This window comes from Corvus kubaryi, unplaced genomic scaffold (genome assembly GCF_017639235.1).
Source record: "Corvus kubaryi isolate FWS band 111438036 unplaced genomic scaffold, C.kubaryi_AGA036_p1.0 37397, whole genome shotgun sequence".
Lineage (NCBI taxonomy): Eukaryota > Metazoa > Chordata > Aves > Passeriformes > Corvidae > Corvus > Corvus kubaryi.
Genome location: NW_024581136.1, coordinates 6,398,676 through 6,420,055, shown reverse-complemented (window position 1 = coordinate 6,420,055; position 21,380 = coordinate 6,398,676). Strand labels below are relative to the sequence as shown.

Genomic DNA, 21,380 nt, shown 5'->3' with positions numbered 1-21,380 from the left:
AGGAAGGAGGGAGGGAGGGAGCGGCCCGGTCCCACCGCCCGCCCCGCCCCCGCCGCCCGCGGGCACCACCGGCCGGGGCGGGCAGGGGGCGCGGCGCCTGCGCCACGACGGCTTCTCCCGCTGTGGTGTGGGGCGGCTCCGCCCGGGGTCCGCCACCTGGCGCTCCCGCCGGGCCGGGACTCCGCTGCGCTGGTTCCGCGGCTTGCCCTGACGGCCCATTCCCCTGCTGTATAGTCAGGAAGACAGGACATAACCTTCAGCTGCGCCTGGGGAGGTGTAGGTTAGACATTAGGATGAAATTCTTCACAGAAAGGGTAATTAGACAGTGGAATGGGCTGCCCAGATAGGTGGTGGAGTCACCGTCCTTGGAGGTGTTTAAAGAAAGACTGGACGTGGCACTCAGTGCCAGGTTCTGGTTGACAAGGTTGTGTTGGGTCATAGGTTGGACTCGATGATCTCAGAGGTCTTTTCTAACCTTGTTGGTTATGTGGTCCTGTGCCTCCCACCGGGGCAGAGGGCTCGGCAGCCCGGAACGTTGAACGCTGTGTTCTCTATGCTAAGATCGGTGACATTAAATGGCGGGTGGTCACATTAAATGGAACGAGTGGCAGGTCCGGCCATTTTGGTCTGTGGTGTGCCGAGCCTCTGTCCCTGTGCAGCGCACGGCATGGGCTCCATTGGATCGCCTCTGCTGTTACTAGTTCACGTTCAGCTCTTCGGCCATGTGAGAAATGCCATGAAACAAGTAGGAAATGGCTCGGCTGCCAGCACTGCCCCAGGGGCAGGTGTGCTGTCTGCAGAGTGCCACAGGCAGTGCTTCCCTCAGGAGTCACACAGCGCCTAGAGGCGTTTGCAGGCTGCAGCAGCTCGCCTTCGTCAAGAACTGAAGGACCTTTGCATCACGTTTTCTGCCATGGATTCTCGAAGACACCGATCCCCATGTGGAACTCTGGGATCTGGCTTACACCCGGACTTCACCCCAGTCCTGCATTGGTGGTGGGCACCTGTCTTGGGCCTGCACAATCCACCCAGCCGTCGGCTGCAGGTGACACGTCCACTTCGGTGTCACTGCAGGTCAAGCTGAGGGTACATCTGCTTCCAGACCCTGTAGGCACAGAGTCTGGTGAAAGCCTTTAGTGACTGACATATCCTAAAGCACAGGTAGTTCAGCAGGCTAAAGCTGTTGCAGAAAGCAGCATAGGCCTAGGGTTCTTCACTCTACACATAAAAGCCCTCTTCAGTCTGTCCTGCTGTTAAAGAGAAGTTTGGAAAGTTGCAGGCCAGCCATCTGTCATTTTCTCTAACTGCAGTCCCCTGCTGTGGTGCTCTGGCCATTTTTTATTTCTCCTGCACAAATCTTACCATTATCGCTATGATATGGTATGGAGCTATATAATCCATCATTTCTTGATGGCTTTTCCTGCATCCAACTTCTCCCCTGCTGCTCCTTTGGCAGTGGTGACGTTCCTTCCTCATCCCCACACTCTACTTCATGGCTGGGGAACAACAGATTTGTGTTTCAATGTGGCAGTGGTGGGGAATAAACTGCTTCATCACACCAGTAATGGGTGGATTTGTGTGAATGCAAAACGTAAACCTGCACAAAGACATGAGTTTGCATAAGCTGAATTTTAACCTGTTGGAAATGAGAAGTTCCTCTACAGTACGAATTGAGGATTTGATTATCTACAGTTGACTGTCTAGGCTGGCTGCCCTGTCTGGCTGGTGGCTGGTGAACTGAGGCTCACCTGGGCACAGTTGGAGCTTTGATCTGGGAAAGTAGCAGGGCAGCACACTGAGAATGGAGATGTGTGCTTGAACTGTGCATTGTCTCACTGGAAGGTAGTGTGACTCTATTGCCTCCATATTCTCTCAGAAGTTGTGACTACAGTTGTGGTTTACTGTTTTAACTTAGCATCAGCTTTTTTAAAGCACTGACCTACATTATCAATTCAAGTTTTGCCACCCTCTGATTCATGACAGACAGATTTTATTTTAAAAAAAGTTTTGCTTTAACATACTATATTCAGAATACTGTGTAAATTGCATAACCTTCATTTTTGGCCTCTTCTAAAGTTACGTTTTAGGACCATCTGTACCATAGGTAGGTCTGTGCATGGTTAAAACAAGCACTGGTGTGCTGACTTGCAAACTTAACGGGAAAGATTTCTTCATTTAACAGTGGGGATGTACCATGGGGGATCTTTGCTTCTTGTGTGAGAACCTCATAGCCAAGGTGCTGAATTGTCAGTGATAACTGCTGTATTAAGGAAGTTTAGAACAATTAATAGTAATGATGACACATAGTGGCTTACTTCAAATGTCTCTGCCTGTCGTTTAGCTGCCATGCAATCTCATTTCACAGAAGACACCAATATCATTTACTACACTTGTTCTAACTTTGGGTATGTCATAAATGAGGACTGACTAACATTTTGTTTACCTGCATAAACTTCATGATGACCCACTTGTCTTTTTAATTAGCATTTCAAATAGAGAAAAAAACCTATTTATTACAATTAGCAAACTTCTAACTTTTTTTTAGTTCTACGTCTCTCCTGACAACCATCCCAAAATGACTTGCATAATTTAGCTTAAGTTTGATTTTTAATGCAGGTTAGAGACGAGTGACACCTAGCTGAAGGGGGAAGTACTTCGAATATGCAGAGTCTTCTATTTTGTATGTATCTTCATATTTTCATATGCAATTAGATATTTGCATTTTGAATTATGTTTCTTGACAGCAGCCCAAAAAAGTAGAGTGTGTAAAATACGCAATCTGTACTGCGATGTTACTAGCAGGATTCAAAAGAATATTTCAAGTTTCAGGTCCTCATGAACGCATGTTTAAGATGTTGCAAAGTATTAAACACAGTTCACCTGTGTTCTCAGCTCTCTGAGACACTGAGCAGGCAGATTCTGTTCTGCATTGCATTCACCCTGTATGATGCCATGAGATACCATCACTTCCCTTGAGCTCTGGCACGTTCTCAATTCACTGTTCTAAACTTAATGAAGGGACTACTTGGCAACTGTGTTGCTTAATCTTCTAATGAACTAACTATTAGAACATATGTATCTGTGGATCATATAGATTTTGTAAGTATTAAAACAATTTAAAAAATGGAGAGACTTACAGAAAAATAGGAATATGTTATTTTAATTAAGCAAAAACAGAGTTATAATCACTCTAAAAATAAAATTAGACTCTTTATCAATCCTTAACATCTGCATTTAATATTTTCTTCTAAACAAAAATACAGATGCGATTATGTAGCAAATTACAGTCTTTGACAACGTATAGTATTTATCTTCTCTTACACTTACTTTAATTCTAATTTGGTCATTAATACTCAATTAATTACTGAAACATGTTACTTGTAGTAAAAGTGCCACAATTGAACTATAAACATGACATTGCCATCTTAAAACTGCTTTGCTATAAACTGTAGAGAATATACAGAGTTACAAAGTCGTTGAGTTTTTATCAAAATATACAAACCCTCCCAAACCTAACGCAAGCTAACAATATTCTTCTTATGAACTATACAGTTATATAAAATATTTGTAAAATTATCTTTGTATTTATAAATATTCTACCTTATTTGCTTTGGTCTATATTTATCATCATACAAGTCCACTTAGAAGATATCTTTGTGTATACTTTCTTTGAAACATCATTATACTTTCCTGTGTTTATTATTCTATTAACCTTATTTAAATGGAACCAAAGCTGCCATGAAACCAGAATTTCTCAAAGGGTTCATAGCATTCACCAGTGATAAAATAAGTAAGTGGACTATATTATTACTTCAATCAATACTGTATTATCATTTCAATTGTAGTTTTATTGTACCCAAGCTATAGTTTCTTTTCAAATATTCAAGAAGATGAAGTTAAGTAACAAACTGTGAACCAACACGGAGAATGAAGTCAAGGATCACTAACCCTTGTTGTGACTTAATTTTTTAACACTTCACAGGGATGAACATACATGACTACTGGCAATGCAGATACAGTACAACAGAGCCCTATCATATAAAATGCAACTTGCAGACATACACCTGCTTGGACTTTTTTAAGCATCTCCGTTAAAATGAATCACACTTCCACAAAACAGTATTAACTGGATTATTTTGGTGCTGTCTCTCAGAAGCCCATTATCCCAGTTCTTAGTGAACTGTGCAGTGTAAGGCTCACCATAACCCTTCAGTGTGGCAGGATGAGGGAGGCAGGAAGGCCAACACTCCTTCCTCCAGCAGCCCACTCCTGGCCCTGCTCTGCTGTGGCCACGGGACACTACTGGAACGGTGGGTGGGATAACTGAGAAGGGACATCTGAAGGTTAACTGTTGCATTTAAGGCATGGAGATGACAGGGAACCCCACAAACTGACCCTATGCCTGTTTATCCACAGGGATAACCTCAGGGATATATATGGAAGGAGGAGTCTTATTTACCTACTCCTCTCAATATCAAAGTATTTACGGGGAGTTGCTCTATTGTTTGTGTCCAGGCATGATTCCAGGATGAGGAGGAAAACTCCGTCTACATCTCCTTCTGTTGAGAAGAATTGTATTTCTAAAAGACAAGAGTTGCAGACCCACCAGGAGGTCGACATTTCTATACAGGATTTCTGTTTCATGAGAACAATTTTCTTTAGACCAATGCACCTGAAGAGCTCACCAGGCCATTGACACGGGGATTTATGCAGTTTGGAAGACTGGCTATAGTGAGTTCCACTGAACCTTTATTAAATGTCTCAGAGATATATAAATCTGGAATACTTCTCACACCAGCACTCAAGACTTCACAGTTATTATGGTAACTACAAAACTGAATATGGAAAGGAAAAGAGTAGTTTCAACTCCTGAATATGTTTTGTAAAGGCTGAGTTACAGAAAAGCATGGCAGAACTCTAATGTACTTCGGCACACCCAAGCCCATGAAACACTTCCCACCTTCACTTTAGAATACACAAGATTACAATTATTTTCTTTATAAACACATTACTTTTGGTTAAAAAAAAAAAAAAGCAATATATGGTTTCTGCAGCAAAAATTCCTTCTACAGAATACACCATGAACCTACTTATTTCATTTGCCTAGAACAATTCTGACTCAAAACCAGAACTGTAAAATAGTTCAGTGACTAGTTTCTTGTAATGCTAAGTATAAGGGTTTGGGTTGGTCATTTTCTTTCTCTCCATGTTAAGAGTCTATTGTGAAAAAAGTATTTTGGGTGCTTCAAATTAAATTTGTATTATTGCAAATACTAGTATTCCTGTGTTATTTTTCTTTCTTTTGCATATATTGACACGTTTAGATGAAGAAATTTGACCTTACTAAATGATAAGTTTCCCCATTCAATACATCCATATCTTCTCCAATATATAGTTTCGGATTTTTCTTCTCTTTTGCACAGTTGTCACTCAGAGTATAACTTCTGGAGTTACATTTTGTGTATTTTTCACTTCGCTTCCTTCTGAGCCAAGGAAATGTGGATTTTCCAAAAGTTTAGTGCTTTCACTGCAAAACTGTTCTTTTCTATCTTGTGTTCCTGGACTTTTGAATAGATGTTTCTTCTGGTGCATTCCCAGAGCAGCTGCAGTCTTGCAAATTTTTGGGCACTGAAAGCAAGCGTATCCTTTTCCATTATGTTCAAGTATGTGCCTTTGCTCATGGTTCCTTTTGGTAGAAAGATACAAGAAGCTCTGAAAGCAGAACTGACAGTGGTAGCGTTTTTCTCCAGTATGAATTCTTTCATGTATTTTGAGTGTTTCATTTAAAGTGAATGCCTTATTACAGTACTGGCAGACAAAATCTTTAACACCTAGGTGAATACGTTCGTGTTTCTGTAAATTTCCAGGAACTGAGAAACATTTTCCACAGGTTTTGCAAGTGTAGGGCTTTTCCCCAGTGTGACACCTCATATGCATTTTTAAAGTGGATGGACTTCGAAATTGTTTTTGGCAAAACTCACAAGTGGAAGGCTTTGAAGCAGCAACATGCCAGTGTACATGTTCTTGAGCTTCTGGTGCGGAAGACTGGTCTCTGTCACAGAGCTCACAATGAAGATTAGGCATTTCTGTGTTCTCCTCCTGGCTGGCTGCCTTTTCCTCAGGAGCATTCCTGAGTGCATACTCTCGACTGCATGTGTTGTGGCTTTCCACGCTGATGCTCCTCCTCCCATGCTTTTTCCTCCACTTGGTCTTTTTCATTTTTCTTAGCTGTTTGGATTTCTTTTTTGGTTTGTAATTATAATAAGGTCTCCAGGGTTTATCACTGGAGTCCTGGTCACTTACATCATCACACATTTCTGTCAGCTCCAGGCATTCTGAACTATAGAGTCTAGATGGGCTTTTTTCTTTTACCTCCATTTCTGGCTCCTCAATGAGATTGTCCTGTTTGGACTCATGTTTGGATTTTCGGCCCCTTTTACAAAATAGCTTAGATCCTAATATATGTCTTTTTACAATGGCTTCATTACCGATTTTTACTGTTATCTGACAAAGTGGTGCGACATTACTGTCAGCTGATGTTCCAGGTAAGGCAGGCTTTGCAATGTATGTTTCAGTTTTACTGGACTCTTGGACAGTATTTGTAGTTTTGCTACATGAACCTCCAGATCCTGTGACATGCTGCGTATCCTCAGTTGCTTCTGCTCTGTTGTACGGCACTGTTTTCTTTTTCTCCTTAATAGTTTTTGATTTTGTAATGCACTTCCCGTAATTATCTGACCCGTACTTACAGTCATCACTTACTGACTGACTGGGTAGGTTATTTGAAGATTCTGTCTTACTGTTTTCTATAGAAGTGACTGTTTTACTGTGCATTATTACTGATGAAACTCTGCTACTGTGCATTATAACAGACGGTGCAGAGCTGCTGTAACTGATGACAGAGGTTGAATTTTCACTCACGTTAGCTAAAGACACAACCGAAGAATCACACTCCTGCGAACCAGAGTCATTCGCAGCAGTGGGAACTCTTTTTTCAACTGGGAAAAAGTCCCTCTGCAGGTCAGAATTTAAGATACCTACTCCCCAAGAGGAAGAATTCTGAGTATTTGTGGAAGATGCTGTGTCATTACATGAAGATGTATCCAAGGCCAGAGTTCTGTTGTTTGACATTATACTATGTTGAAAATTCAGTGGTGGCAGCTCAGAGCTAAGAGAACTCGGAATAAAACAGTTAGAAGAAGCAGTTTCATTAGCCTGGGTACTTGGTGGAACATTTTCATAGGAAGAATTTCGGTAGGATTTGTAAGGCAGTCGCCTGCATTTCATAGGTAAGAGTCGATACAGTTTGTATGGGTACATACTTGGTTTTAAACCCCCATTAGCTGTCTTTTTATTTACTGAGAGGCGATGGTCAATTGCATGGAAAGACTTCTGGTGATTTTTCAGTATATAGTAAGTCATGAAGGTCTCCAGACAGAAAATGCACTGGTAGCGCCTCTCTCCAGTGTGCCAGATCTCATGTCTGGTGCGGTACTCAGCTAACGCGAACACTTTATTGCAGTAATGACAAGGGTATGTTCTTCTCCAGGAATGCACATTTGCATGTCTTCGAAGGCTGGACAATGTGACATAACTACGCTTGCAAACGACGCAAGTGTATAATATCTGCCCATCGACAACTTTAACCAAATGATCTGTTTCTGGTAAAGTGCAGTTTGCATTAGAACAATCAGTGATGCTGTTTTCAGACAACAGAGGTTCTGTGTTTGCATATGAACTTCCATTCTGTCCCTCTGTAGCAGTATAGTTATCTGCAAAGTTTTGTTCATTTTCATTGTGAGCTGGTAAGTTACTTGATCTCATGCAGACTTGTTCATGACTTTCCAGTATATTTAGATTTGCAAATTGTTTGCTGCAGTATTTGCATATGAAAGTTTCCTGATGCTCTGAATGGAGCTGAAGGTGAGCAGTGAGTAACGCCCTTTCACTGAATGATTTTGCACAACAGTTACAACTGTAAACAGGTGGAGTGACAGTCGTCCCAGATGCAGAGACATCAGCAGAAGTGTTTTCCGCTTCTCTGGATACATGCAAATCTCCTGCTTTATTTTGAGATTTTGGAAAGGAAGTAATTGTCTGATCAGTAACTGCCTCATGCTGGGCTTCTGCAGTGGTTACTGTAGAGGCTGGTGCTTTTGCTATAGCCAAATCAGTACCCTGGGGCTTAAAGGCTGACTTAGGAGTACTACCTGCTTGTTTTCCCTGCTGAATGACTGGGGTGGCTTGGTGATTTTCGTAGCGGTCCTCACCCACCTGGTATGAAGGGCTGCTGTCCCGTTCAACAAAAGGTGCTCCTTGTGAAGTATCTCCCCCAGAAGAAACGGCATAGGAGTGTTCAGCCAAGGTACTGGCTGGCTCAGCATCTTTGCACACATCGCTTCTGTCAAGGCTGATGTTGGGAGCTTGTATTGTGTCAGACACCTTTTTAAAGCTGGCCCTCAAATCAAGGGGAGAAAACAAATTGTTTTCTGTTTCAAAAATTGAGAATGCATTTGTAATTCGTGGTCCATTTGTCACAGCAGAATCTTCATGTCGCTTTTCATGTTTTTCCTCTTTGACAGTCCCTTTTTCATTAACACAGTATGCATAGGGGCAGGGGGAACTTGAAAAATTTACATCTGTAAGATCTTCTAGAAATGATATTCCCAGTTTTTTCCCTGCAGCTGCAAGGTCCGTTACAGTCTCCTGCCTCTTAACAACTACTGTGGAACTGTAGATGTAATTCAGTATCTCTGTAAACACTTCAGCTTTGAGATCATCTAACTCCAGTACGTGACCTGAAATACAGATGGTACGACTCCAAAAAATGTTTTTAAAGTAAAGGCTTGAAGCTGCCAGCACATTACTATGGGCTTTAAATTTGGTGTCTTCCACGATTATGGTGACATCGCATAAAATACCCCGAATGCGCTGTTCATTTAAAATGGAAAGTACAGTGTCACTGTGGAAGTCATCCTTGAGATCCTTTGAATGGGACATGACTGTCATCTACAAGAGAAGAAAAAGTAAATATATTTAGAAGGCATTTTTCATCCATTTCAGTTACAGATTAAGTTTATAGTTCTGTATTATTGTATATATTTTTTTTAGTTTATTAACTTTTCAAGTTTAAGAATGAGTAAAATTTTGTCATAACATTTCGGGTTTAAGTCATCTTACATTCACTGGTGCCAACACTACTGCAGGAAATGTCCATCCAGATCACAGAGGCCAGAGCAGCAGTAGCTCCTCAGCAAGAGGCAGAGGATCCCTCCCACTCCCTCCTGGCATGGAGCTGCTGCCCATCCTGTGCCTTCCACTGGGAATGCAGCCAATGGCTTTTGCTGTGCCAGGGGGTGCAGCAGGTCAGGGTCACCCTGAAGGACTCCCTGAAGCCTGGATGGAGTTCCCCAGTACGCCATGGAGGGACCTGGCACACACGAAGGGGAAGCTGGGTTGCTGTGGTTCTGTGCAGAATGAGGACTTTGCGTTCCGGGGCTGTTTGTCAGACACCTACTTCACAACACAATTGCATCTATCTCCTTACTAAACTTGTATTTAAATCACAGCAAGAGAGTCTCAATTACAGGATAAGGCTTTATAAGCAAATGAATGCACAAGGAACACAATTTGGTAGACAACAGTGAAGTACCTGTAACACTGTTATGTGAACAGAATTTTTTTTTTTTAATAGTGAATCAATTTATTAAATAATTTACACTACTTTAAAATTACTGAAAATTTGTGAGTAAAACAAGTAGAAAATAATGGAATAACAAGTAGAAAATAAGAGAATTTTTTCCTCAGTTATAGTTTAGATTTAGTGTTCACACTTTATAATTAGTGTGTTCTTAATTTCTTTCAAATAATAAGGTTTAACTGAAATAATAAGTACCATTAAATAACTGCTAATCAATAATAATGAGGTTTAATGCTGACAAAAACTATTTAGATTATCCAGGCTGTTACTACATGAATATACCGGTTCATTCAGTTGAGATAAAATATGCAACATATGGATGAAAAATACTCTGAAAAAAAATTGATTAGTTTGCCAGTTGAATTTGAATTTTGACAATTTCTGACAACTGAATTTAGTATCTGGTGAAAATCTGTCCTCACCAGATAGTTTTCCTCAAATTCAGATCTGTATCATATAGTGAGGTTTGTTCCTTTTTCCCCCATCTCTGAGTAGTATTTTTAACTACTATCGTCCATTTCTGACTTCAAGTCATGAAGAAATAGTTGTGCTACTGGCACTTACCAATCACTACAGTAAAAAAAAAAATCACACTTCTTAAAGACCCTTTTCTTTAAACTTGTGGAAGCAAAATACACATTAAAGAATATTACCAACTACAGGTATTTTGTAAGACAGGCTAAAATACTACAACACTCTAATTCTAAGTTAGGAATTACCTTCTAAACACTGCTGCTCCAAACTTTAATTTTCAGCTTGAAAAATTCTACTATGACCCTTACCCTCAAATATTTTATGTTAAGAATGCCAATATATAAGATGGGTTTGATCCAAATGGCAAAATAAAGGCTTGACCCATACTCACTAAGCAAACAGCAATGGCCATTTAGAACACATTGGCTCTCTTACCCAAAATATTGGGAAGTAATCCTTTCTGGAAACTAGGGTCTTTATCATGAAGTTAAGTAATACAAGTCATACACCCCTGCTCTAATTAATCTAATTACACTTAGGACACTTTTATCACAAATCCACAAACTACTTCACTGCAAATCAAATTACACAAAAAGCAGCAACAACCTCAGTGTGAAGGCAAACCCAATATACTATGACCAAGACCACAAATTGGTATGTTATGGATGAAGCTTGGAAGTAAAATTTGTACCTTGCAGGATGGCTACTGCTTCTATCAGGAAAGGTGTTGTCTATGCAAATAGTCAAAATTTCTATTAGACTTTGATGGCTGAGAATTTTCAAGGCACAGAATTCAGAACAAAACTGTGATTCATAAAAAAACCTCTGATGCTTCCCATGATATGCCAAGGATGTCATGAAATGAATTCATCAGTATAATGGTGATAGAAATGTACATGAATATTATTTTGATTATTTGATCACTCACAGCAGCTGTAAATCTAGATGCATTGTTTTGTGCCTTGAAATCTTAAAATCACAGTTTGTGATGGATTTGTTTATTACACCAATTTGGCTTAAAATAAGGGATATTTACTTATTTGGAATGGCAACCTGAAATTCACAGTGTTTAGATATAGTTATCTGCTTTGGTTCAGTATCTAAAAACCCAGATGTAACTGTAGATAGTTTCTGGCATATCAGGTCTACAGAAAGCATACTGACAATACTTTTCTTCCAGCAAGCAGCTACTATTCCAGAATTGATTCCATTTTCTCACTGACAGTGTCTGAGATTACATCTGACTTGCTCATGTGATGTGGTATTAGAAACCAACATCAAAAATATTTCACAACAGGAGTTATTGATAGGGTTATTTCCTGAGTATAGGAAATAAATGACGTCAACTCTACCTCCCTGTTAACTGCCCCACAGGAACTTGCCTGTGTTTTTTCTGTTTCTTTATTGAAGACAGCTGGTTTTAGTTCAAAGACACATCATCTGACAGACTGTTTGCTAAGTGTATTAGAATGCTATGGCCATGCTGAGAGGCAAACCCAAGTGGGTTTAGTACGTGTCTTATTATTCAACTAATTATTTCAAAATTTATCCTCCTAAGGACAAAAGTGAGTATTTTTAAATTTCTACTTGCCAAGTACATAGATTGTCAGCTTTTGCAGTCCTGGATAATTTGGTATGCTCAGTAAAATACTAAATGATTCTTTGTGTCAACATTGTAGAAATGATCATTTGCTATTTGGTAATTTAATTTTTCTTCTTCTGTGTGCTAAACCATAAGCTAGATATCTCACTGAAAAGTTATACAGAAAAATTCCAGAGCAAATCAGTTTTTAGAGGAAATGCTTTTTGCTTCTTCATCTCAACCTACACATGCCCCAGTCAGTCTATTTATTCATGTCTGTAATGATTCTCTACTGCCTTATATTTTACCTGTCTTGCTTCTTGCGTTTGTAAAAATGTGTGTGAAATGCTATAAAATCAAAATGCCCTACCTAGCACACACATAAATGGAGTATTTTAGGAATATTTTACATTCCATTTGCAGTACATACTATAAAATGAAAACCTGCTCTTCAGTTTTCAAGGGAACACTACCAAGAACCAAGATACACAGAGATCAAATTTTCGGATGTGTTATTATTAAATATTTTTCACAAAAACACTGGAAAGTCCATTCAGAATGTAACTATTCTTCTGTATGATTTTTATTATAGAGTTATGGAAGAAATTTTAGTTTTATTTGTAAATGTTGCCCAAAACATATATAGATACCATTTGACCTATTAAAGGGCAACAAAACTCCTCAGGCAACTAATCCCTCTTTTTTTTGACACAAATATGTTATTTTCATACTTTTTACTCTCAATCCAGACACAAATAATTTCTTAGGAATCTGAACAGTACCTTTGTAGCATTACCTAATGGTCTTTGGTACACCTATAAATAACTTCAGGTTCAGAACAGCAGAATTTTTGACTGGGAGCTACAGTACTATTTGCAGATTTTCTGCAAAAACAGTAACAGACTTAACCTGTCATTAGAAGTTGTTGAATCACTTGGAGAAATAAGATTTAAATATTTGTCTGAAACTTAAGTGTAATGGTCAGTAAGTTTATTAAATTATAACAGTACCTTTTCTGACATCAACAGAACATCACTCCAGGACAACACTCATACATGAAAATAAGTAATATTAAAACTTAATGTCAAGATCAGAGATTGATGCATCCAAACACAAATTTGACTACTTATGCCTCACAGATAACACTGCTCATTATAAATGGAGCAGCCAGCTGTATGTGGACACAGCTGAGAGTAGAAGCTAATGTTAATTTTTATATTAACATTACTTTGAAGTCAACAAAGAGTTCACACGAAGTTTTACTATCCCATGAATACTAAATACAAATTTTCTACTACCAAACAGAACTACTACAATCTAGGAATATTCTTTTAACTTCTGCTAATCTTTTGAAATCCACTGCCAGGCAAGTGTACCCCAATACATATGAGAAGAGATTATTTTATTCCACTCCAGTCAGCTAAATTTGAAAGACAAGCTAGTGGCATAACAAAAAAAACTCCAAAGCATTAGGGGCAGTTGCTAGTACCCAGGCAAAATCAAAACCAGCAAGATAAATGACGAACTGTAGTAAGAATTCTACTTGTTTCCTTACTCCACAGATTTCTACTGGGATTTTATGGTGCTAATATTTTCTGGTACTAACCAACAGGACACTAGAAAAATATGTTCATTCCATACCTTCCTTATGTTCAGTTTTACCCTACTGTGTAAAGGTAGTCTTAAGTCTTTTTTTTTTTTGTTTCCAGCCTGCTTCCCCAGCTGAGGGGGAACATTCACCTGTATCTAACTCTCCTGACGGACGTAGTTTTTGTTCTAGAGCCGAAATGGAGTCAGCCATCACCAACAAACAAAACCCCCCAAACAAGTGACGCTCCGTCGCTACACCCCTTCCCCCCAGCTCTGATCCTTGCTTACCTGGAAACCTATTGTCCAACCATCACTGCTACGGTGACTGCCCCGTTTTTTATGGAATCATTTCATCACTCCCATGTCGGCAGCAGGGCTGCCTCGATCAGGGTGCTGCAGCCTCCCTGCAACCTCGGGCATGCAGGGCCGTGCTCATGGTGTCTAATGATGTTAATGATGGCTAATGACTTTCAATAGCTCGCAGGAGCGTGCAGCTTAGTGCTCACTCTACAGAGCTACACGTTACTTCTTCAAGTGCACTGAGAGATTTTCTCTTTGAACTCTCGCTGCTCACATACTTCCCTGTTGCTCTAGAACAGCATTATAGACTTTAAATGTTTTTTTTTCAGCTTCGCACTTTCCTCTTTTAATTCAGACAGCTGGGGTGGGGTAATGGAATTTAGCCTAAGAGCATGTCAGTGTTAGGAGACCTCTCATGCCGCGTGACGAACCACTCTTTCAGAGCCGGGACTCTTTCCCACTATTAGCATCCCGACCTCAATTCTCTCACTCCCTGCTTTACGCTTCCCACGACCTCTCCCACTGCACGAACAGCCCGCGCGGCCTCGGCAGCGCCTCGCTCGGACACGCAGGACGAGCCCGTGCGCGGGCGCTCTGGAGCTGCCCTGCTCTCCCGACCACGGCCCTTTGCCGCCGCGGGTGGGCTCCCCCGGCCCCGGGGCTTCCCTTCCCGCCCCCGGCCCGGTCCTGCCCGGCCGCCGCCGCCCGCAGGGGGGCGCTGCCCCCGCGCGGTGCCAGCCGCGTCCCGTCCCGCGCAGCGCGGTGCGGGGACAATCCCTGCACAGCCGCGGAACGCGGGGCCCGCAGGCGGCGGCTGCCGTCGCCTCCCCGTCCCGCGCCAGCTGTGCGCACGCGGGCCCCGGTGCGGCGGCCTCGCGTTATCTGTGCGTCTGCGAGCGGCCCCCCCCCGCGCGGGCCCCGCATCGCGCCCTGCTCATGGCGGTGCCCGCGCGGCCCCCTCCCGCGGGAGCCGCCACTGACCTGCCGCCGCTCCGTCCCCGCCGGCGCAGCCTCGGCCCGCGGGCAGCAGCGCCCCGTCCCCGCGCCATTAACACCGGGCCCGCGGAATCTCCGCGGGCGGCAGGCGGGCGGTGGGTGCGGCCGGGGCCGCGTTCCCGGCCCGGCGGCGGCCGGACGGTGCGGCCGCCATTTTGCTGTGCCGATCCCGGTAATGGGATTGCCCGAGGTCTGCCGGGCAGGGCCGGGCCCGCGCCCTCCGCCGCCGTCGCTTGTATTCCCTGTCCTTATTCCGCAGCGAACGCCTCGTGCTCAGCTAATGCGGCCAGCGGGAGCCTCGGCCTCTCCGCCAAGCTGCTCATAGGCAACCACTGTAAATTCAGACGGATGAGGAAGCGCAGCGCTCCCAGCACCCGGCGCCTGCTCCACGGCCATCCGTGCAGCGCTGCGCACGTCCGTGAGAAGTCCTCTTGGACCTAACACAGGATTTGAGTGCCTGGCTCTTCTTCCACGCCTTTTCTGCCAGGGAGAAAGAGAACGTGTTTCTGGGCATACATAGCTTTGTGCTACTTTCTGCCACTTCCCTCCAGAAAGCAGATATGAAACATTTCCTTGAAAAAGAATACCTGAAATAAATTACATTTGATTGCTGGATTATAGTCACATTTTACCCTTTTCCTTATCTGGTTATATTAGTTATATTTTTAAAAAATATGTGTAGAAACTCAGTATGAGGAAATTTGTTTTAGGCAGTATTCTTACTCATAATTTAGGTTTCTTAATATTTTTTACTGCCTCAGGAAACAAGCGCAACACTACCATAAGTGCTTCATAAGCAGTAACAAATGTTCCCGTAGATAAAGAAGGACAGAGCTTGATTTCATATGACCAGATGCTCCAACACATTTGGTGCAGTCCTCTCAGATACTGTCTCAGCCTGTCACTTCAAATAGTCAGCAAAGTCTGTTTTCTCAGGACTTGGAATCATGAAGCTTAGAGAAGAACTGGGCTTTGAGACAGGTGAAAAACTGTTAGGTAAAAATGAACAGTTTGGTTTTTGTCTTAAAGCTTGCTTTTGTCCAACGCTAACCTATGTTTATTTTTACAAGGTATTGCGTATAAGGCTTCACTGGACAGAAACTTTATTTTCAAATCTTAAACCTACGCATTAAAAGCACTGAATAGTAGGAACTGATTCACTTTAAACAAAAAACCAAAAATCCTGAAGCATGAACTATTTCATCAGTGCATCATTGTCACTCTTGATGGGCCTGGAAGTTAGAACTTGGCTAGAGCCTCTTCATGTAAGTGCTGCTTATCATCTCAGGAAACGGCTTAGTGTCAACATAACATAAAAAATCTACTATAAAGAGGGGAGGTCTTTTTTTTCCCCCAGTATTCTGTCTTGGAACTATCAGTGCTTTCCTGGTTGGTTAAAAGCTACGGAAAGAATTTTTTTCATGTCAGGAAATTGTAAAAATTTCAGTGGCTTACCGATACACACATCTTTCACTAATTTACACAATCCACATTAAAAGTTCATCTTAGAAATCCTGAACGTCTCTCTGAAGGGTTTAATTCCTTCTTTAATTCTGGATCACTGGAATTCTTACCTATAAGTTCACCTACTGAAGCAATGAGTATGTTTTTAGCTTGGGGCTCTCTGCCACCAAAATAGTATTTCTTTAATCTCATGGCAAATTGAGGCATGAGATGACCAGTAGCTGTTCACCAACAGCTGTAGGAGGGGGAACAAATTATTGAAGAACACAGTGGTTTTGATTGCAAAGGCAGAGTGTGTCCCAACGTTTTCCCAACCTTCATTTTTATTCTAACCTACATAACAGATAAGCAAAGTTTCATACTCACATGTAGGTTACTTTTAATCTTGGACTTTGCCTATTGCTTATTTGCTGTTGTTCCTTTATTACTATTTTAGATATGTATATACGTAATCATATGTATTAATGAAGGTTTTTGACACAAGTGCCATAAAAAGTATTTGTGACAAATGTGTTGTCAGAAACAATACAATAAAATGGATTAAATTAAACCTGTTGTAATCCTTTAAAAGAAATAAATGCCTTACTGAACATGCATCTTGAAACAAATTTAAGGAACATTAGGTTATTAAGTCCCCCTAAATGTTAATTAGACTTTATTTTTAATTGTTTTGAAAATCAGATGCATAACCATAATTTGTATAGCTGATACATTCAACTTAGAGATAATAATTTATTTGTACTTGAAAATTGGATGCTCTGGCAGTCTTAATATCTATAGACAATATAAAAGTTTTGGAGAACAAAAAAAAGAGCCAATTTTTCTCTCTTTTTTTTAACAGGGTGTTTTCTTAAGGCAACCTTAGCTCATCCACTAAAATAAGAATCACCTTTTCTGTGACTAGTAGTGTAATTGAAGGTACTAATTTACACACACACACACACACACACATATATATATATAAAATTTGAGCTATTGGGAATTCACAGACCCATCAGGTCCTTGTATGTTAAAAATATTCTTGAGAATAAGAAATTCTTTCTAAGGCTATCTTGGCCTCACACAAGATTTTACATTATCATTCTAATGTTTCATGTAAAACCAAATGCATGCAAAGAAAATGGAGGCACTGGTGCTGCAGTCAGACCTGTGAATGCACTACAGTGATATCTGGGAGAAGGCAGACAAGATCCATTTGCTCTGCAGTCTTGATTCCAGGGTGTAAGCCCCAATACAAATTATATACTTCAGAAATAGTGAGCTTGCTAGAGTATATGAACCAATTCCTATTAAACACCTAAATGATTGCGAATCACAGCACACAAATACTGTGTTCATTTTAGAAGGAAGTCCAAGTAGTTTAGCAGTGGAGTATTTCTCATATGGTAAAATTGCAAGATACAGAGAAAATTTTCAGCAACTCTCTTTAAAATGTGTAAAACAGTTCCGAGGTTGATGAAATGGTGGTGTTTAGATGCTTTGCTGAAGTCTGATAATCTCACTTCTGCAACTTATGGCAGGTGGTATTCTTTCTTTAAGAGTATTTCATACTGCCTCGGAAAAAAAATGTGCCAATATTCCTCTCTAGTCAAGCAGTTTCAGTTCTTAAGCAACAGCAGAAAACAACATATAGAGCATTACTCAGTCTTGCACATTCCTCATGAGCAACAGGAGTTTGGCTAGGATTTGACTAGTTTCTGTCTCAGTACCTAGACCAGCCTATCCATGAGAAAAATGCTTGTATAGACTCTCATCTTCATTGCTCTCCCTGCTGAGGTGAGAGGAGCCAGTGGTGCTGCTGAGAAGGAAACACAGCTCCTCTGCACCCTCAGACAAGCCAACCCTTCACTCAGGAGTGGGGCACACTAAAGACCCAGCAGCCCAGAGTGGCTTCAGCTCCCCTTTGTGGTCCATGAGCAAGGGAAAGCGTTCCATGTGCAACCCTTCTCCTCTTATTCAGCATCAAGTGGAGGGAGAAGGAGCCCGGTTACAGCACCTGCACCAGCCCCCTGCTCCTTCAAGTCTGGTGCAGAGGAGGGAATCCTGGGACAACTCACTTGGCTCTCAAACTGCATGAGCTGTGCATGTGCACTGAATGAAGTCTTTCTCTAAGAAATGCTGCCTTCTTAAAATTTAGGCATGGCCTAATCAGAGTCCCGTTGACACTAAACAGGACACAGAAGCAATTTTTAAAGGTGTAACTACATCTTTTTCTCTTCCACCAGTCTAAAAAAGAAAATGAAGCAACAACAATAACTAACATAAATCCAAATTCTTCTCTTGCACAAAATAAAAAAGCTTATGTTTTACTTTTACTAAGAATCAGCTGACTTTACATCTTGCTATCTCTGAACAATCTTAGTATTATTTTCCGTTTAAGTCTTTGCTTTATGTGCTGCTGACAAGCCATTTTCTAGCTGCCTACACTTGTGGGACATACCATTTTTTAGCTAGCAGAGATCAGTTGCAAACATGAAGCTATGTTTACAGACAGAGTGACAACAACAGAAATTCTTCTGTTGCTGACTGTCGTCAAATGTAGTGATTAATATATTTGAATGGCTTTAAACAAAAGAATCAAATGAAACATTTAGGTTTTGTTCATTCAGAACAATTACTATGTGCTATTCTATTGCCTGTTTGGTTATCAGAAAGATAAAAGTAGTTGAACTCAGCCTCCATTTTCCAATTTTCAGAGGAAGCATCATTTGAATATGGGAGCCAGCATCCACAACGTGGGCTCAGGGCTACTGTTCTGGGTGAGGTGTGCTGGGGGCCAGGCCAATGCAGCTGTTCTTGCCCTTTACTACAGCTGATGTAGCAAATCATGATGGACTGGAAATAGAGTTCAATCCCTGCCCCTGCAAACACCTCATTCAGTTGGTCTGCCAGATTGCTGGACACAGCAATTTTGGAAACCAGAATTGGTCTTCAAGCTGTTAACTGGCCACCACTAGTCTCCAGTATTCCTTAAAATATTGTAAAATATTTTTGGTTTTTCTGTTGTTTTGGTAAACCAAAACCAACATACAAGTGATAGCTATTGCTCTGAGTCATCACTTTAGCATGGCCAATATTATGACAACTTACTGGACACACAAGAACTTAGTATGCTCTTAAATATTCTTATGCTCCGTTTTGTGCTGACTAAAGTGGCCCAGCCAGAGCCCTGCTCCTCCTTTTCCATCCTACTGCACGTTTCCAAACTAAAGGCTGAAGCAGGGCCTCTGCTCATGCAGTGGAGAAGGACTGTAGCAAAAGCGGAGAGCGTGGCAGCACAAAGAAAACCGTGATGGCTCCAGCACTGGTTTGTGCTGCTTGCTTTGCCCCCAGTGTGAACTGCTCAGCTCTGAGCTCAGCTCAGGTGGGGGACAACACCAACAACAAAACCAAATAATAATAATAAACAAACCCCAACAGTTGACTTGCCTCTCCCTAATAATTTCCCAAACTCTTATTCGCTCAAAAGCCTTAATAGTAGCGTGTGATAGTATATAACCACATTGTTTATGGTTCAGGATCATGAAAAGATTCATGTGGCAATGTTCAAACTATCTGAAATTAATACTAGATTCTGGTATTGATTATCAATTTGGCTGCTGAAAGTTATGGAAATGTTGAACATTGTCAGGATAATCTTCATTTCCTAAATCTCATTTTTATATATGAAGTCTTCCCTCTTACTAAACACTCCAAAAATACAAATAGAAATATTTTCATTGATTTCAAGGAAAATTTAATTCGGCTACTTGTCACATAAGCAACTTCTCAGATTACACCCACTGAATTAAAAACCAAGATCTGCAGATTTTCATTTTCCCCATCTTTTTAATTAAAAGGATTTTAGACTTATTTCTTAAAACTATGTAATTTGGGGATAACCCGAAAGGATTTATACGCTTTTAATTTCATATATAAATTAATACTTTAAGAAGAAAGGCCAAAAAATAACCTATACATAAACTTGCTGAAGTCAGTACATAAATTTCTCAGAACTGATCTTATTTATCTGAGCTTCTTTTTAATACAGGACTGAACACTTGCACAGAAAGTGTGAGTGCTGCCTATATTCTACATCTAGATATTCCAAAAGCCCATGAACAACTGTCATTTCAACTTCAACAACTGTTTCTTCACCCCTGCCTTTTCCTGTTGTTGACTGGCAGAAGACAACACTTGGGTCATATCTCTTTGCCTGGATATGTTGGATAGAGCAAGCGTGCTACAAGCAACACCAACTTCATTTTTATTTAGTGGCTTTAGTTTGTCACTATGTAAAGCAATATGATCATGCTTGCTTCTGAATGCTGGTGCAAGATTGAAATTGAGAATGCCTGAGCATTTCTGAAAGAAACTATAACCCATCATTTCCATCCATATTTTGTTGCTGAAAGCAGTGCTATAAGTATTCAGAATCCTAGAGGAAGGTTTCCATTTGCAGACCAAGCCTACCATGCCAATTTTATCCAGTTATTGCAAGCCCAATTGAAAGTGCAATGATAAAAAATCACAAGAGATATTTCCATTGAAAACATGAGGGGTTTCGGTTAAAACCTTTGAGTATTAGGAATCCACATTGGGCCATGCCCAGAAATCTTTTTATATGGTGATTTTCAAGATGCATGCATTATTGTGAGCACATGGTATGTAAAGGCATTGGACTGCTTAATAAGCATTCACTGACACACATCTGCAGCTTTGCTAATGTACCTTTTATTCCTATGTGGTTGTCAAGGAAACAGGTTATGGCCCAGTATTCTAAAATGTACTAAGCAAGTGTTCTATGATAATTTACTTAAAATAGGTACAACTTAGGTTTTGTAGCTCATTGCTTCTGTAAATGCAGGTAACCTGAATTTATCTAATTGTAATGTTTCACTGATTAGTTTAAACCACCAATGCCATTTTATTGTCTCTGAAAATCCATTACCATTTTCTATGTCACACAACACTGTGTATTAAAAGTAAATTTAATTACAGAAAGCATTCTGAGATATTCTAGGAATTGAAGAGGTTTTTTTAGCTTGTGGAGTTGTGGTTTTTTGTTTTTTTTTTTTTTAATTTGATTCCTTACCATACATTCTGCCTGGTGACCTTAATTACTTATTTCAACTTAGAGATACCACAGCAAGAAAGACTCTGATGCAACAAACCATTTCCTACCAAAATTTGAGCAAATAGTGCCACTGAAATCAATGGGATTTCTCCCTTTCTACAACATGAATTATACTTGGTACAAAGGACCACATTAAAAATTAATGAATTAATCAGGAT

At 40.7% G+C, this 21,380-nt stretch overlaps 1 protein-coding gene across 6 annotated transcripts in view; it reads right to left on the bottom strand.

Annotated features, from left to right (window-relative positions):
* Nucleotides 1-3,144: 3,144 nt before the first annotated feature.
* ZBTB38 (zinc finger and BTB domain containing 38) overlaps nucleotides 3,145-21,380 on the bottom strand; it is a 51,041-nt gene continuing 32,805 nt past the window's right edge. For 4 of the 6 annotated variants that reach the window (XM_042042519.1, XM_042042520.1, XM_042042522.1 and 1 more), the window contains one exon: nucleotides 3,145-9,009. In XM_042042519.1, the coding sequence (XP_041898453.1) occupies nucleotides 5,431-9,009 (3,579 nt within the window). In that variant the 3' untranslated portion in view covers nucleotides 3,145-5,430. Of the gene's footprint in view, nucleotides 9,010-13,634; nucleotides 14,271-14,627; nucleotides 15,064-21,380 lie in introns of those variants that run through there. The other 2 variants (XM_042042523.1, XM_042042524.1) reach the window with 2 other exon arrangements.